This window comes from Prinia subflava, chromosome 2 (genome assembly GCF_021018805.1).
Source record: "Prinia subflava isolate CZ2003 ecotype Zambia chromosome 2, Cam_Psub_1.2, whole genome shotgun sequence".
Lineage (NCBI taxonomy): Eukaryota > Metazoa > Chordata > Aves > Passeriformes > Cisticolidae > Prinia > Prinia subflava.
This window is the reverse complement of record NC_086248.1, coordinates 31536680-31554553: the sequence shown is the minus strand read 5'-3', so window position 1 is coordinate 31554553 and position 17874 is coordinate 31536680. Positions and strand designations below refer to the sequence as shown.

The window sequence follows — 17874 nt, the reverse complement described above, 5'->3', positions numbered from 1 at the left end:
TTAGAGTGTTCCAGAGTGATAAAAGGCTGTTAAAAGATAATGCAGATATGGAAGCAAGGCTGATATATATCAGCAATATGACTTCCAAGTTTAATACACTTGATTTAGTATTTGTCGTACATGAGCATCAATAAATAAATAAATCCCACTATTCAGTCTTATTCAGTAAACTAGGGTAAAGTATATTAAAGTTAAAAAGATACTAAAGTAAATCAAAAAAAAAAAAAAAGAGAACACAGAAATACACATTTAAGGCAAAAGCAACAGTCTTCCAAGATACAGTTAAAATGTCTAGTGATGTATTTTATCAACCACAATACCACATGTGCAATACCAACATGAGTGCATCATAAGCCATAATAACTACATGATGTCACAACAACTGAGTTAAATTTTCTATTTCTATTTAATATTCTATGAGTAGCTATTTCTGCATATTATCATTTAAGTTTAACTCAATTTCTTGTAATAAAGTGCATGTAGAAACTCATACATATCTTACTGAATTGTATCTTGAACCCACTGATTACCTTCGTTTGCCTCTATGTCAGCCAAATGCATAAACACAAGAGATTCACATACTAACTGTGGTGCAAACATACAAACCTCAGAACAAATTTAGTGTTTTCTGTCTTGCCAGCTCCTGATTCTCCAGAGACTATGATGGATTGACTCATCTTAAGCACTTTCATGTCACGGAATGCTTTATCAGCTTAAAAAAAAGAATATGGTTAACATGACAAAAATCAATACTCAGCAGAATTGCAAGGATAATGTCAAGGTACAATGCAAAAATTAAAATGTAGCATTTGCAGGAATAGAAACTTTAAATCTTTAAAACTGAATGCATTACGGTTTAATAAAATGTTTCCCTTTAATTTATACTACAGTTGTAATTATTCCAACACTGACATGCAAGTGAAAACAAAGGCCTACTCAACTATATCCAGAATAAAATAGAACAAAATCAACCATCCACAACTATATCTTTTAATTAAATGTACTACAAAATACATTTAATTAAAGGATGATTAATCTTTTTAATGATGTAATCAAAATGATTACAAAATAGTAATCAAAGTTAGTTATATGTATTTTTAAAAAGGAAACTTTCAGTTGTACTTTGCAACAAGTAACATCTGAGGAAACTTGGAAAAACTCTTTTTATGCAACAGGTACTAACCTGTTGCATAAAAAGCTAAAAACCCCAGCTAATTATATTTTTGATTTCAAAATAAAATACAAAACAGTGAGAAAAATTTAATTATAGTTTCCAATTATTTTTTATTTTCAAAAGTGACCGAATCAGATTTAACCCATAAATAACATTTCAACGTACTTTCTGTCTGTAACAAAAGCATATAAAAGGAAACAGTGTATGTACTCTGGCAACATAATACAAGGCAAAGAAAATTATTACACTGAAAGACAGTGCCAATCATTATTACGCTTTTTTCACTTATAAAATTTGAATTTTTATGTTTCCTTTTTACTCTTTTTTAATGGTTGCAAATTATATTTAAACTGCTTAGAATTAAAACACTGGAATTGCAGAATAATCCTAACAGGACTGGCAATTTAAAGGTGTAGCTGCTGCAAGTGAAAATTTACAGGTAACTCTGAAGTATTCAGTGTTTGTTTTTTAAGAGACAAATACAGGCTCCATACATACCAATCGCAAAAACATGTGGTGGCAATGTTCCCAGCGATCTACCCTGGTATTTCTTAATAGTATCTGAAGAATAAAACTTAGGTATGTCAAAGTATGGATTCACTGCAATAAGAATGTTGGCTACATAGGTCTGTGAAAAAAACAATAAAGAGCAAATTACTAGGCAGTATCCAAGCAAGTGGTTAACAGCAATTGTCTATTACTATTGTAGATGATAGCCTCCATAAAATTGCATTTATGATTCTCTCCAGCTAATGCAAATACAAGACAGGATATATTTTTAGAGTTCCTTTAATTATCTTCTCAGCATATCTGTGAAATTATCCTGGGAAAATTTCCTAACCAGTGAGCTGTGGCTATGTCCTGAATGTGACCTTTCTCCCAATCTCTTTTTAAGTTATTTCCTATTGTCCACATTACTGGATCAAGGATGGGACGTCAAAACCGCCTGCTCAAAAATGAATAAACTTAGCTCATGGCTAGCATAACACACTGTCCTCCAGTGAGGAGGATAGCCTTTCAATATCTAATGGAAGCAACTCAGCAGGAAGGACAGTCAGGATCCTGCCTGGGAATGCATTCAAGCCAGGCAATAAAAGCATTCAGCCAAGAGAAAATCAGCTATAGCTGCTTCCACAGAGAAAAATACAGAATACAAATGTTTTCTCACAGAGAAGATATTTGAGAAGAATCTCAGACAAAGACTGCTTTTTACCTTTCCATAGGACAAGGAAGACTGAAAAGAGGGAGTTTTTTAATGTTTCTGAAAGAAACTCTCATAGCTTGGTTATAATTACCATGTTACATACAGGGAAGAATAGGGGTCAGAATCAAATTAAAAATCAGATTTGCAGGAAAAGAACTGAAGAAAATGAGAAAAAGACCTAAAAAAAAAACCCTTCAGCTTTTTGAATAATTTATTTGCTTTGTTGTTACTGAGAATGTCCCTAGAAAACTGAAATTTGGACACTATTGTGTGATACATTGATGGAAGGCTGGATCACACAATATATGATGCTGTTTTCAGCAATTATTCCACCGAAGGAAAACTTTTCTTCAAGAGTTGCAAGTATTAGTATTAATTCTCCTTTTAATAACAAGATAAGTATTGTTAACCAGGATTTTAAAAAAGGCATAAAACTGTTTACAAGGGAAATGTAGCTGAATTATAAACTGGAAAAAAAAAAAGTCTTTTTTTCTTTTTCTTCAGAAAACACACATATTCTGGACAACATAGTAGGCTTCATGAACAAAAATACTATCCTACCCCATGATCAGATCATATTCAGAATTTAGTTCCTTGGGGAGTTTTATTGTTTGGTTGGGTCTCTTTAAGGATTATTTTTCCAGAACAGCATTCAAATGGCCATATTTATTTATTTATTTTAAAGCTGCTGCTTGATCTTGAGCCATAAAAAATTTAAAGCTATGTAAATTAACTGCAACAGAAGAAAACAATTATACTTTCTTTTTACATTTATATAAAAGTGCTTAGCTAAATTAGTTTTACAATATATGCTAAAAGAAAAGTTGATTATTTTAACACAGACACTTAAAAATATGTAGAACTGTTCTGCATTATCCCTAGTCAGCTTTCTATTGGGAAAAAAAATAAGAAAGAAAAAAACCTCTTATCTTCTGTTTCACAGCTGTCAGTGTCTTGGCAGATGGCAAGGACAAAATGTAATTTAGTCAGAATTCATTAAGTACAATTAGGCAATTTGATAGCAATATAAAAGATTAAGATGGACATCTGAGCTAGGAGGTGTCAAAGACGGCACCTGTTTGCTTCGTTCAAAAATAATGAAGAAAGAAAACCATCTTTGTTAACAGTGAAGTAAGCTACCTGTAGGAGCATTTGTGATATAAAGCTGTGCTATGGTTGCACACAAACCTATTGCTCTGCCTGCTAAAAATTAGATGGGATTCTGATCTAAAAGTATAAAGTAAGGAAAAAAGGGCAAAAAAGGGCCTACAACCTCGACCTTTCCATGGTAGCAGTTCTGTTATAGGAAAAAAAACAGAAGTGGAAACACTTGGTGAATTTTTGAAAGGACATCTCTATTAGACTGGTTGTCATGACACACAATACTTACATAAATTCTGTCCTTACTGTACCGAACTTTGATATTGTGAAGGAGAGTAGCTTCATTTAAATACATCAGGGAACCTGCAAGCGAAAAACAATCACATACCATTAAGAGCTCAGGACTACCTTTAAGTACAGACAAAAAACTAAATCTTGAATTAAGGAGAATTTTGTTCCTCTCTCTTTGTTTACAGTTTAATCCTATCATTTCTTTACACTGTCTTGTGGCAGGAGTCCTGACTCAATATACATTTTAAAAACCACAGGCTTGCTCTTAACTGTACAACTGGAGTTACAGGAAGCTGCTGAACAAAGAGTTGGACTGCAGGAGCCACAAACACAGGCTCTGCTCAGTGTAAGCTCCTTTGAGCAGTCAGTCAAACATGGTGTGTCTGCCTTCACACCAGCCTCTAAGCACAGAAACTGGTACCTACTAAAATCCCTACCAATGACTGTTTTCTTACTCTGAGCTCCCCTCTCCAATCTCAGTCACAGTGTCCCCAGGGTAATGCTACCCAACTGACATTTGGAGTAACAGCTGGCTCCTGGCGATTTGTGAACTGATGAATATATACATCTAATCTGGATCTGGAGGCAGCAACAGCAGCATCACAACACCAGGCACTAACCCAGACTTCCCTGCTTCAATTCCGAATGTTCTGAGTACTAAGCCTCCTCAGAGAAATTGTTAGGGGGACAAAAATGCTAACACATCCTTTGTTCTTTAACATAAAACACCTGACCCTGAGATTTGCTCAGCTGGTTAGAGCATGGTGCTACTAAGACCAGTGTTGTGGGTTTGATCTCTGTACAGGCCAGTATTCATTTAAGAGCTGGACTCAATGATCATTGTAGATCCCTTCCAGATCAGAACATTCTGTGATTCTGTAACTGCTGAAATGTTACAGGGTGGTGGCAGCCACAGAAAGCTTCAGAGTGTATGGGTTCACATCCTGGCAAAGCTGGTCCTTGTTTTCAGCTGTAAAGTGCTGAAAAGTGTCAGCAGCCTTAATTACAGAGGTAATTTCCAGTTCCCACTGTAACACTTAAAAATATTATCCCTAAACTAAATGAGGGCATTACTCATTACACAGCCTCCATTTTCAAATATGCTCAATCCTTTTTACCTCACTGCTTAAAATCAAATGTACAACACTATTTTGTGTAGTGGCAACTGACAGACTGCCACGTTGATACAACTTACAGCAGTTAAACTGTATAAAAACTTGTATATATCCAACTACTGTGGATGGAGTAAACACTGCACTGTTAATGTCTTTTCTTTTTAAGGGAAGACTGGACCTGGCAATTAATGCCATGGTCTAGTTGACACGGTGGTATTAGGTCAGAGGTTGGACTCAGTGATCTCAGAGGTCTTTTCCAACCTAATTGGGTCTGTGATTCTGTAATAGTAACCACTACCTTGCACCCACATAAGGGTCACGCACACACCTCTCATCTATAATGACCAACAAAGTTGTTTTATGTTGAACTGACACCCTTTCTCAAGGGCTGCAGCAGAAAAAAATATTCTAACTTATTTACAGAAATGTGTAAAAAGGGCTGCCAGTTTGTGTGACCTAGAGTCAACCTCCCCAGCCACCTTGCCCTGCAAGGATACCTGAAGTTCAGTAAGCAGCTCTTAACATCTCTTTCAACACTCCTCCTGCTGAACCAAAACATACTGGCAAAGGAAAATGGGAGCTTCTCAAAAATACATGCATGTTTGTTTTCCATCTTTTACCCTTCTTCTTGCAGTGGACTGAGGAGTGGCTGTGGCTCTGTCCCCTACTTACCTGCACTAGACTGCCCTGAAGCAAAGTCAGGTTCCACCAGCCAATTGCAGCCTCCCTTTGGCTTACACACCTCTGCTGAATAACAGCCCTTCCCTCCCCTACATGACTAAATACAGCTTTGTTTCAAATATCTGGAATATTCACACTTCTCAAAGGACCTCATAGCTTCTGGTTTGTTCAGAAGAAATCACCTTCCTCCACAAAATCCCTTGCACTCATATTCCTGTGTTGGCAGAGGCACACAAGGCACACTTTAGCTTTACCCTAGGTAAACTCTCCCTTTGGATTATAACAGCCTTGAAATGGTGGCTGTCCACAATTCCTTCCTGGAACAGCAGGCTGGCCCCCATGCCCACAGTTCCTCCTCTGCCACCAGAGCAGACACACATTCCTCCACAACCCCACAGCCACTGGTAGCTGCAGCAACCCAGCACAGACACCTGGTGCTGCACGGCAGGACTCGTTCTCCCCAGGCATTGTCGGTTCACATGGCCTTCACCTCTTTTATTGGGGTCATCCCAAGAGAAAAAGACATTAAAAGGAAATGGGTCAGAAACAGAAACTCCTGCTTGCTCTAATGAGAGTTGGAAGTCTCCTTCTGCCTCATATGTGCCTGAGAGGGGACAGTGTGGTAAAAAATTAGGAAACTTGCATTTGAAGTCATTTGGATCCTCATTATTGAGATGAGAAACTATTACATAGTAATTGTCTATTAACACCCTTGACATATCTTTGTAGGAACCTCTCACAGTTTGCAATATTTTAAAGGAAGCAGTTAATCATCAACTTTTTATTAGGCTGCTTATCTAAAAAGCAAATGACCCCAGATTTCACTGTGTCCCCAGTGCTCTCACTGCAATTAAAGCAGCTATACCTGCAGACTCAGTGTACAATGGGATCTTGCTCCCCCAAGGGAATGCCATCACCTCAAGACATGCAAACTAAGGCTTATGTCAGCAAATTCAAAATGCATCTTCTTTAGAATATATGTTTTAGAAGAGGGATCCATATCCAAAGGCAAAGGAAGTCACTGGAGAGAGAGAATTCTGAATATTCACATGGCTTATGTCTAAATATAATCATTGTATATATGTGCATTTACTTGTCCATACATGCAAACAAAGTTCACATAAGTGATGTGAGGCACTAAAAACTAGGAAATGTTAATTCCAAATTTACTCACAGTGGTACTCTTGCACACATCACGAAGCAGGGTTTCTAGTGAAAATTATTTTATTAAGTAATTGCAAGGCTCTGCATCTGTAGAACTGGGGTTTTTAAGAGTCTTATCCAATACCCTGTCCTTATACTACCTTTCAGGATTTTTTACAACAGTATTATAAGCACTCAGTATAGGTTTTTTCCTTAAAAATCAATGATCTCCAACACAAATACTCTGACAGAGAAGGAAATTGAATTTGGGATTCACACATTCTGCAAATGAACTACCTGTGAGCAGCAAGTTAGAATATGTTAGGAAAGTTAAAATAGTGTTTGATACAAAAAGGATTATTAAACAAAGTATTTTTAAGTTTTATCTTCTCAAGGAGCCAAAGAAGATATTTTCTCTGAATAACTTAGATGAATAGTATTCTGTTGGAATCTTAAATTATTTCCATAATCTCATTCCAGATTTCAATTCCCTGACTAGGACACAGAGGTGTCAGGACATCTCAGCAAAATCATTAGGACAAATGCACAAATTAATTGTATTTCCCTAACAATCAACACGCACAGAGAAAACAGATAACAGCTTTGAAAAGTTTGAATCCACATCCTTTTTGCAAAAATATAAGCAGCTGGAAGCAAGACTACCAGCTTGGTTCTAATGACAGTGCACTATCTAAGTCAGATCGTAAGACTCAGATCTCATCTTTTTGTTTCTTGTGGAGAAACTGGAACAGCTGCATTTCCTGTCACGGGATGTAAATATTCCAGGACAGGAATTGAGGTTACATCACCTAGACCAGACCTCTAGCCTCTATTTTAAATGAAGAACAATAGAAGATATTTTTGCCCACTATTTACAAAGTCTCGAGTATTTTCACCAAGCAGTAAACACCATAGGAAATGTTTGAAAGACTTGCCTTCATCAGTATTCAATACAGGAGAGGCTCTATGATTTGCTCATAGAGTGCAGAAACCCAAAATATTTAACGGCTGTCTAAAAGATGACAACAGCACTCACTCAGCTTTCTCAGTATTCTCTCCTCTCTCCTCAGATTGGACAACTGTTTCCATTCTCCTAACTATCAAATATTTAACAAAATAAAAGCCCTGCAGATCAGTGATGTTTATTACACAAGCTTACCTCAAAACTCCTCCACCAGCACTCCTGTATCCAATTCAAGTCTATCCATTTTCAATGGTCCTGATAGATCCAGATTCCCATCCCCAGTTTGGGGAAGTAATCTTAAAACTTATTTTCCATTACCTCTACTTCCACAGAAATGCTATCTGAGAAATTCCTTAAATGCAGGAAAATGCTATACAAATACAGATGCTGATAAAGACACTGAGTCTTTTGCCACACTATAAAAAGTAAAGTTACACCATAATGCTGAATGGAGTATTTCTGAAGTCAAGCAACAGTTCTATATGGGAGTTATGTAACTATTCATTCCTCTAAAGTGTTCAATGAAAACTAAACGCACAATAAACTATATTTAAAATGGGCTTTCTTTAAGAAGTTTAAAGGACTAGCAAAGGTCATACATAAATTCAAACAAAGATGAAAAGGAAGAAACAGGAAGCTTGTAAGGAAACAATATTCATTTCATTGCAGATCTTTTTCAAATGTGTAATTTATTTTCAAATTCATAACTTACAATTATCTTCCACATCCTTTTTGCTATCCTCCTCCGCAGGAAACACTTGACTGATAGCTGCTTGGAAAGTCTGTTAGATAAGAAACATTAACATTGTCAGAATTCCATAAAATAGAAGTATAGTTCAAAGACATCTCATTCAATCATACATGTGAGTGCACTGTAACTGTGCACAATTTCAAATGAAATCACCAGCTTTATACTTCAGCATTGGAAATTTTAGTGAGTTACTAGATGCAGACAAAAAGCTGCTGCATTTCTATTACTACACCACATTACAAAATTGAGTTCACTGTAATAAATATTTTAGTGCAATAATATTTGATTCTCAGGTCCAAAATTGCATGTCATACTGTGCAATAGAAAAAATAAGACTAAAAAAAGTACTGCAAAGATAACAGCATTATAAATGACACACAATTTCCTCAGTTTTGCAAAGAAGAAAGAATAAAATGCAAATCATTAATTCAAAGGACTGTGCAGTCATTATGATATGCTGTTTTAAAATATTCCTAGTTAAAATATTAATGTTCAATACATAACATCCTCTGTATCACCAAATACTGTAGCTTTGGGTGTTGTTTATTGGGTTTTTTTCTTCAATAAATCAATACTAAAGTAAAACAAGACCTTCCTTCAACCTTTGTATTCCCGTTATACAAAACAACCATTTATCAAGTGTTCACATCCAACTGGAAAAATTCATAACAAAAGCAACTTTGTTTCTTTTTTCATCTCCAGAAATCATAATTTATATTGCTGTAAAAAGGAAGGAAAAACATCCAAGCTCACATGCATTACAGCATCTGCACAAAAATAACTATTGTACAAAGGAGATTTTTTAATTATATTTTTTTTGTTTACTGTAGTAACAGCTCGTTTGAGCTAGCGATGAATGAACAAAACCCCTGTTGTACCAATTAAACATGACAGCCACCATGCCACTGCAGGCACAGGCTCCTTTTCCCCATGGAAATGGAGACAAGAAGTCTAGTCTAATATTTGAAAAGGCAACCAAATGAATCTAAAGAATGAACTTAATAAACAAACATGTTTGCTTGTTTAACGTTGTACTCAGCAAGGTAGTCCCATGAGAAACATCTCACAGGGAAATTTAGGAGAAATATAGCAGCTTGTTTCATATTTGCTTGAGCACAACATTATGAGAGGTCCTGGGGCTTACACCATCATTAACAGCCACAAATTCCAACTCTCTTTGAAGTGGGAAGGGTTAAAAATGTCTCAGAGCAGAACTAATTGCTGCCAGATGGAAAACATTAAATCTACAATATCCCGTCCCTACCAAGTTATCATAAAGTATGCAATTTCTAGCCCTAACAAAATATATTTTGTCATCCCCTTATCAGGATCTGATGCAGAAAAATATGTCCAAGATGGTTTCCTAAAGGAAGCAAAGCTGCTCGATGACGTTGGATCATCTGAGTATCCATCACACCAGCTTCCTCTGAAATAACCTTTCTCAGAGTTTGTGCAGGCCGTGGAAGCCTTCAATGTCCTTACCAACCTCAGAAAGATGCCTGCTGCTCTTTAGAGTTTTAGCAGGGCAGAGATTCACCACATCCTTTCCTCCCTCTCACAGTATTACCATAACTACGTATTATCACCACAGTTTTCTCTACAAGTTTGTCAACAGCAAAGGTAAATCTTGTTTGGTAAAGATGTATTTGAATACAACAGTTCCCCACATGATCAGTTTCCTGTCCATGAAACAGTGGGAAAGTTCAAAAATAATCTGACCAGCTTCACCAAAATGTAACTTCACTTCTTGTTCTTGTCTGCTGATGTGTAAACCCATTAACCACTAACAAAGACAGGAGAGAATGAACACGATTGCTAGTTATTCTGTGAGACTTTTCATAAATTCCTGATACTTAAACATTTCTGGAGCTAAAGTCAGCCATGCTAGAACTATCTCAGGACAAGAAGGGCTTTTTCAATGTCCTCACCACTCAGCTTTCTGATTCAACATAAATTTAAGGGGAAAAAAATTCAGAGAATTCAGACAATGCTGTATCATCTCCTATCTGAAAGCTAATGGTTTTTTCTGTTGGACTTTTTTAGATAAGAAACTAGGTATACTTTCAACTATTTCAACAAAAAAAATTCTCTGCTGTCTTTCACATTTGGAATACTGTTTTATGTAAAGTGAGGTACTTGTTATGTAGGTAAGTATGATAGCTAGATGTGCAGAGCTCAGAGTATTAAAATCTAGTATTTTAAACAGAAAATGAGCAATGTATCCTAGATCTATCAATAAGAAAATATCCAAAGAAGTTCTTTACTATATTGGCCCATTTTAAACTTTTTTAAACAATTATTTTAAGGAAAAAACCCTTCAGGTACATGAGGGAAGACTTCTGCATTTATCATAGCTTAGGACAAGTTTGCCCTAAGAAAGTGGAGAGTGTATTAGTCTAATGAGACAATGAAGCGGTCTTAGGAAGCAAAATAAGGTTTAGAGCATTCTGAAGGGAGTTTTTGTCATCTTTGTAATGAAGCAACCCTTGAAATGCAATGGCAATCTTAACTATTCTCCCAGAAACCAGATGAGTGAAAAAAGATATCTTTCCATTCAAGCACGATCTTCTTTCTACCATGTAATCTAATCTGTGTAACCATGCCTTCCTTTATGCCTTCCAGATACAGACAGGAAACATCTCTACTCTCAGCTGTACTTCACAAACCAACCTACAGCAGTACAAACCATGTGGTGGACAGACAGGAGCATATCTCACTTGCACAAGCAAGTTGAGCAAGTTGCGCTCACTCTTAAAAAAAAAAAAAAACAACAACAAAACCACCTAAGCTTGAAGCACTGAACTTTGAGCATTCTGATCCTTACTTTCAAAGTACATTTATTCCTTTATACTTAGCTGGGAAAAATACCTTTCTGGTTATTCACAACATACCAAAGCAGGTGGCCCATAAAGCCTTCCATGACCCTTCAGAAGTGGCCCAGAGCCATAAGGTGTCTCTCAGTCAATGGCAAGAGGGGTGTCAGCAAGTGCCTGCAGCACCTCACCCTCCAATGACTGCCAGAAACTCATGACTGCTGATGCTCTAAGGAGTAACTGCTTCCTACTCCTCAGTGCCCCATGGTGTCCCAAATGGCATTTCAGGGTGCAAGCCCTTCCAGTGCATCTCTTCCTAATCAGTTTATTTACATTTGCTACCTCCAGTAAAAGAGTAAATTCCCCATTTGGCAATTTCACTGTCATCTGCCTTCTCCTTGTTTCAGCCTCAAAGAACAAAAAGATATATGCAACAGGATCCCAGATTACAAATCCCAGTACATTCAGAAAATAACACTTTAAGGAGAAATGAAAGTGTAATACCAGTTGAATTTAACAGCTGGTTCCCTTTCTGCCTGCTTCCTTGTACCACCAGCATGTGATGGCTGGTGGGCCAGGACTGCCAGCTCTGGTACACCAATCCAGTTTGGAACCCATTCTCTGGGCAAGACTCCAGCTCTAGGTGGGACCATGCTCATTAGCAAAGCACTCTCCAGTTCCTCTGGCTTTTTTTCCAGTCCTGGCATTTATAAGCCTTGCAAGCCAATGATCCACTTTTTGGGAAGAGGTTCCCATCACGTAACACATGCATCCCCTGTTCCAGTAAAACACTCCTGCGGCTCGCAGTCCTGTTTTTTGTGCAGGGCAGGCTGGGTGACTCAGCTCCTCACCTCCCTTAGACACACAGCCTCTGCACAGAACTGTAAACACTTGGGGATGGGCTGTGGGGTGCCCAAAACTGCCACTGCTGGGTTTAAGGGAATTGCTGTGTTGGACCTTCACAGTCTGGACTGGGTAACTTGGTTTCACAAGGTGAAGCAACCTGCCACCACAATGGCCTCAGCTCCTCTGCCCCTCTTCCACTGCTTGCTGCCATCCTGAAAACTTTCCACTTCTTCAGGCTGGGTCTGTTCTCTGACCTCGTTTGAGGCGTCACGCACAGCTCGGCAGGCGGAGCTGGGAGGGTGCCACTGCAGTGCCACTCTGCAGGTGGGGATGGGAGGGAGCGTTTGAGACATGGTGAAACTGCTGCCTTGCAGCACACACTGTAGTTATTGACAACAGTGTCATAAAAGGCAATAAACACAGGCATGCACATTTCCTTTTCAGACTGTGACCTCTGGTAAGCTACCAGTGCCTACAGAGAATACATATGACATGGTAATGACCCAGATTAAAAAATAATAATAAGTTACACTGCCCGGATATGTTTACAAGATCAGGTTACTCCTGTCCTCCCTGTAATTATCATGGGCAACTCTGGAGCTGCTGGATCATGCATTCTTGCTGAAGAGCGCTTCTGAACTACCATTTTAAGAAAACAAAGTGATAATGACTAATAATGCTGACTACTTCAAATGAAATGCACGAGGATAGAGTCATCTTAAAAAGTCAAAAAGCAATGAGAAATGTTTCTCTAAAATCACTGACACCTTGAAAAGACTGAAGAGGTAATCAAGAAAACCTTTTACTCCATCTGTATTAATATAAGGTTAATTAATTAAGTTTGATAGTTAAAAATACAGGACCATAATCTATACAGCATTTAGACTGTGAAGTGTTTATTCCCTTAGGTGAATGAACATTAGGGTCTTAATTGATCTGCTTAATTCAAAACAGCCAACAGTGGAATAACAAACTCCCTAGACAAAAGAGATTTTGTTGTTGTTGTTGAGAAAACCATGAAACAAACTATTTGTATTTTAGGATCATTTTTTGTTGTTTTATCGGGGTTTTTTAATTATGTATGGTCCTTGAAAGGAGCACATGTTAGAAATAAATAGTGACTCAGAAATATCCTTATTATTGTTTCTGTTTCAGTGTAAAGGCTTTTGCTCTTTATGACATCAAGACTATTGAGGAATATAAGCAGAAACAGCAGTGGGGGTGAAATTTATTTGTCATTTTAATATTAGCCATAGATTTAGAATATTTAACGTCTTTGAATAATCTTGCTCCTCCCTAAACTGACAAATGAATACTACTACTAAACCTATAGACTTTCTCTCTCTCACTCAAAAATCAGATGTTACACTTGCTTTGTATTTCTAAGGAAGGCAAAATCAACTTCCTCTCCAAAATGCACAAGAAAGAAAGTCTATAAACATTCCCCCAAAAGGAAGGACTGCTGCATAACCTTTTGACCTGTGACAAGGCATTCTCTCCTACTGCTGACATAAAAAAAGAAGTTACAAAACACATTGTTGTCTTTTTTACAACCTTGAATATAAAGAAAAAACAAAACTATTAGAAAGGGTGCAAAAATAACATTCAAAAAGACTGAAATCACAGCTTTTAAGGCAGTGATAATCTTATTCTACCTAGTACAACCCAGGAATCTGACCATTTGAATTAGGATAATTGATAGCTACACGGTGCTTCCTGTAAAAACTGACATTTAGTTACAACATACTGAGTCTGAAAGATGTCATGATAAATCAAGCCACTTGAACACACTAATTAGGATGAATTACATCTTCATTTTTAAAGTTACATTTATTTTGACTTTAATTTGATGTAGCAATTCCATAGGACCTTGGTTTGACAGCATATTACTTCTCTCAAGGTACTTGAGTTAAGAGGATTCATCTCTCAGCCTTCATCAGTCTAATGGTATCTAATCTTAGCCAGGGCCCAGCACATCCCTGTAGGACCCTTCCTATGAATGTAAGGAAAAAGAGAGAAGCTAATCTCAACAGCAGGCTCTTAATAAGTTCTAATTGAGAAAAACAAAGCATACAGTACTGAATCAAATGACTACGGAGAGTCAAAGCTCCTCTCTTTCATGAGTACGTACTCAGTGCTCATGCAGATAACTGACGAAGTACACACTTCTCATCAGAGTGAGGGGTCAACTGCAATACAAGCTAAAGCTGAACAAAGATCCTTAGCCAAACTTAGAACAGAAAACTGATTTTCCACTCCTTCAGGCTGTGTGCAGTTGAAGATAATGGCAAAGACCTAGCCTACAGGTAAGGTGGGTGGTCTCTTGTATGTTTTTTCTCTTTTGCTTTGTTTGTGAGACACTTACCTTGCCTTTCTGATTCAAAGGCTCAATAGTTAAGTTGTCAGGGCCAATATCCACAATCATCCCCATCTGAAACCCATCAGTTGGGTGTGGAGCCCAGACGGGCTTCCCGTCTTCCATTGTGGGATCTATCCAGTATTTCCTATAAGACAAAATAAAAATAAAAATAATCAAAACGCTTTGTATAGAAATCAGACCATCAGGATTTACTACCCAGAATTCAGTTTGTTATGTTTATTTATATAATTCAGTATGAAAGGAGACAGCCGCTGCAGACTGGAGCCAGCCTTTCTCCAAGTCACAATGGTTCACCTACAGAGGACACCTCCTAGACATCAGCATGGAAAAGGCTGAAGACCAGAACCATTTTTCATGGGATCCATACACTGTTCCCTGAAGTTCTTTATCCAACTTCCCTAACTTGTGAAGCAAGAAGGGAGTCTATCTCACGCTCAAATTAAAAGTGCAAGATAGATTCAAAGCCAAGACTACACTGGGAGTGTGTATATACACATATATGGATACATATGTAAAGACATACACGTATATCTATATGTGCATGCAGTGGGTTATATGACTAATGGATACCTGTCTGTACTTGATCAGGTGTACAAATATTTCTATTTTTGCAACAGCACATGTAGCGGCATGTAAGCAGAAATCCAGTCTCTTGGCATTTGAGACAATTAAATGTGTTCACTCTTCTTGTGTAGCTGAGCATATAAATATGCTCAGCTTCAAATAACTGGCTTTCAAATAACCCACAAATATATTTAGTTTCAACTGATTTATCATCCTGTAAGTCTTTAAAATGCTGACCCTCCTGATACTGAAACATTACAGGTCTTCCTCTTAAGGAACTTTATTTTCTATTAAAAAATGACATGAAAACTGTTTTGAAATAATTTTGATCTGCAAGTGAAAAAGATGCAAAGGCCAAGATATTCAAACCTTATGCTCCTCAAGTTATACAGCTAAATAAGCTCCCAATTAAAAGGGAGTATTTGATTGCACGCAATACTCATTGAGCTAACCAGGAAAGTTGCCAAGGCTGGCACACTCTGAATGGCTAATGGTGCCATTTTAAATATGCTGAATTGGTCCCTTTTTTCATGGTTTTTGTTGTTGTTGTTGGTTTGGTTTTGGTTTCTTTTACCTACTTTATAGTCCTTACCCTAGTAAGAATAGAATCCACTCAGCTTAAAAGGCTCACTTCTCCTGGCTGTTTCTTACTCCCCTCCAAAACTCATTCACATACTAAACTGACATGTTTTAGTGATTCCAAAATTTGTAAAAAGTAATCTCATACCACCAAGGTGTAACTTGCCTCTCTCACCATGAAAGAAATAAACCTGCCAAGCAGCAAAGAAAACACTGGCAACAAACTGCAAAAGTCTAGGGAAAGCTTAGGAAAGTGTCCCACATTTTTCTTTTCCCATATCTGAAGGAAAAATAAAATTAAAAATTTCTCACAAACAGTGAAGGCTGCAGATCCCTTTGCCATAAGCAGCAGCAAACAAAAAGAGTGATTGGCCCACCAGAAAGCTGTGCAACTATGAGCAGAAAAGGACATTCTTGCCCTTGAGAGGATCTGTCAGCACATGCTACACGTGACCTGCTTTTTACTGCCTCCAAGGACAGGTTAGAAAAGTCTGAAGAGAAGGAAAAGGCTGGCTGTGATCTCTTTCAGAATGCTGCTGTTCTTAGTTAACAGCAAGCTGTGTTATTCCTTGGCAACTTTACTGTGAAATTACAGAAAAACTTGTGATTTACTGTCCTCCCATGAACAGAACATAGTAACTTCTTTGAACTGCACACAGAAAGTTACGTTCTACAACCTCCAGTATCACATTTACTTCTGTTTACTTCCAGCCTTTCGCCACAACCCATGACCTACGAAACAGCATCTTCATCATGTGTTGCCATTCGTTATACGATAAATCCTGTAAACAACATCTGTATTCACTCACAACTGGCTGTTGGCCATTTTTTGCTTTATTTTATGATACTGAAAAAGGGATTTTTTTTCCAGCCAGACCTGACCTCTAGACCTTCAACTGCCATCATGGGCATAGTTGCTAAACAGCTGAGTTTATTTCTGGATATAATCAAGCCTTAATTTCTTCACTAAACCTATCATTTGCTTTTAAAATGCTAGTTCAAAATAGTAGTTAAAGATATGTCACACAACCACTAAAAACAAGGCTGTCTTTTACATCCCAAGTAGCATGGTCAGGGCTCTGGACATAACCATGTTGCATGAGAAACAAACCCTAAAATTACTGCCAAAATTTCAGCAAAAGTTAGAATCCAACTTCCCCAGTTCACATCCAGATGTTTCTGCTTTGTTCACTGACAGAGCTTTTAGCATTCTTACATATTCTTAAGGAATTTCCTACTTTATTAATAAATTAGGACTGAGGAGTGTCACAAGCTGGAAAAAATCCACTTGAAGGACAGAGCAGTGATTGAATTCAGCCACCACCAGGAAATGCAAGTTTAAGAAAAGTACCCAAGCTTTTGCAAGCATCTAAGACACCACTGGATGAAAGCAATCTAAATACAAGTGAGTCAGTTATTAATGGGACAATTAATTTTAATAAATACAATCTTCTGGTTGAGTAGTCACATAAAACCAGTTGTAACATTTTGGTTTTAGCACCACTCCCTCTCTGTCAGCTGGGACTCCAGCAGGGAGCACATTGAAATTGGATATCAAAACCTACCAGGCATTACCTGCTCTATTATTTACACCTCGATCTGATGTATTGTGCCATTGCCTCGAGACAGGTGCATGAAGCCCAAACCTGAACTAGCTCTTGAATAGCCAGTTTACAGACCAGCATTTTACAGTGCACAGAAACTATCAGTGGGAACAAAGTTTTTTTCCCAATATGCATCCATCTAAATCCAGTCTACATGCAGTCCACCACACTGCCAAAAGAGCACACCATTTCTGAAAACAATGAAAGCAAAGAGACTCATGCCCAGGCTAAACGTTCTAAGGCAACAGATCTGATAGCAACACCACCAAACACAAGGATTAACCTGAATGATGCTTCTAAAAAAGGAGACAAAAAGAAATTATCATCCACATTTGTATTTGTATATCTGCACTCAATATATATTAATTGATTTTAAGCTGCTGGATCTTTTTCGTCTCCACAATCAAGAGAGAAATGAAGAGAATTCACAATGGTTATGCTTGGAAGTGGGAAGCCAGCTGCCCTTTTCTCTTTCTACATAGAAAGACCTCAGGAATCTAGTACTGGAGTTTTTCTCTCTGTTGAGTACAAGAGCTATAGTAATAAAATAAGCCTTTGCCTGAAGCTGGTAATCTTAATAGCTATTCCTTCAAATGTCAGATTTTATTTCTTCATAATTGGTATGCAGTAATAGACCTTGCCTTAATTATCAGTAAGAGTACTT

The 17874-nt window shown here is 37.5% G+C and overlaps 1 protein-coding gene across 2 annotated transcripts in view; it reads right to left on the bottom strand.

Moving 5' to 3' along the window:
- Nucleotides 1–17874, bottom strand: part of MYO6 (myosin VI) — a 108542-nt gene that overhangs the window by 64676 nt on the left and 25992 nt on the right. For both annotated transcript variants that reach the window (XM_063389499.1, XM_063389500.1), the window contains exons 2-6: nt 14449–14587; nt 8386–8455; nt 3769–3842; nt 1673–1802; nt 607–712 (exon numbers count right to left, since the gene is read on the bottom strand). In XM_063389499.1, the coding sequence (XP_063245569.1) occupies nt 607–712; nt 1673–1802; nt 3769–3842; nt 8386–8455; nt 14449–14565 (497 nt within the window). In that variant the 5' untranslated portion in view covers nt 14566–14587. The remainder of the gene's footprint in view (nt 1–606; nt 713–1672; nt 1803–3768; nt 3843–8385; nt 8456–14448; nt 14588–17874) is intronic.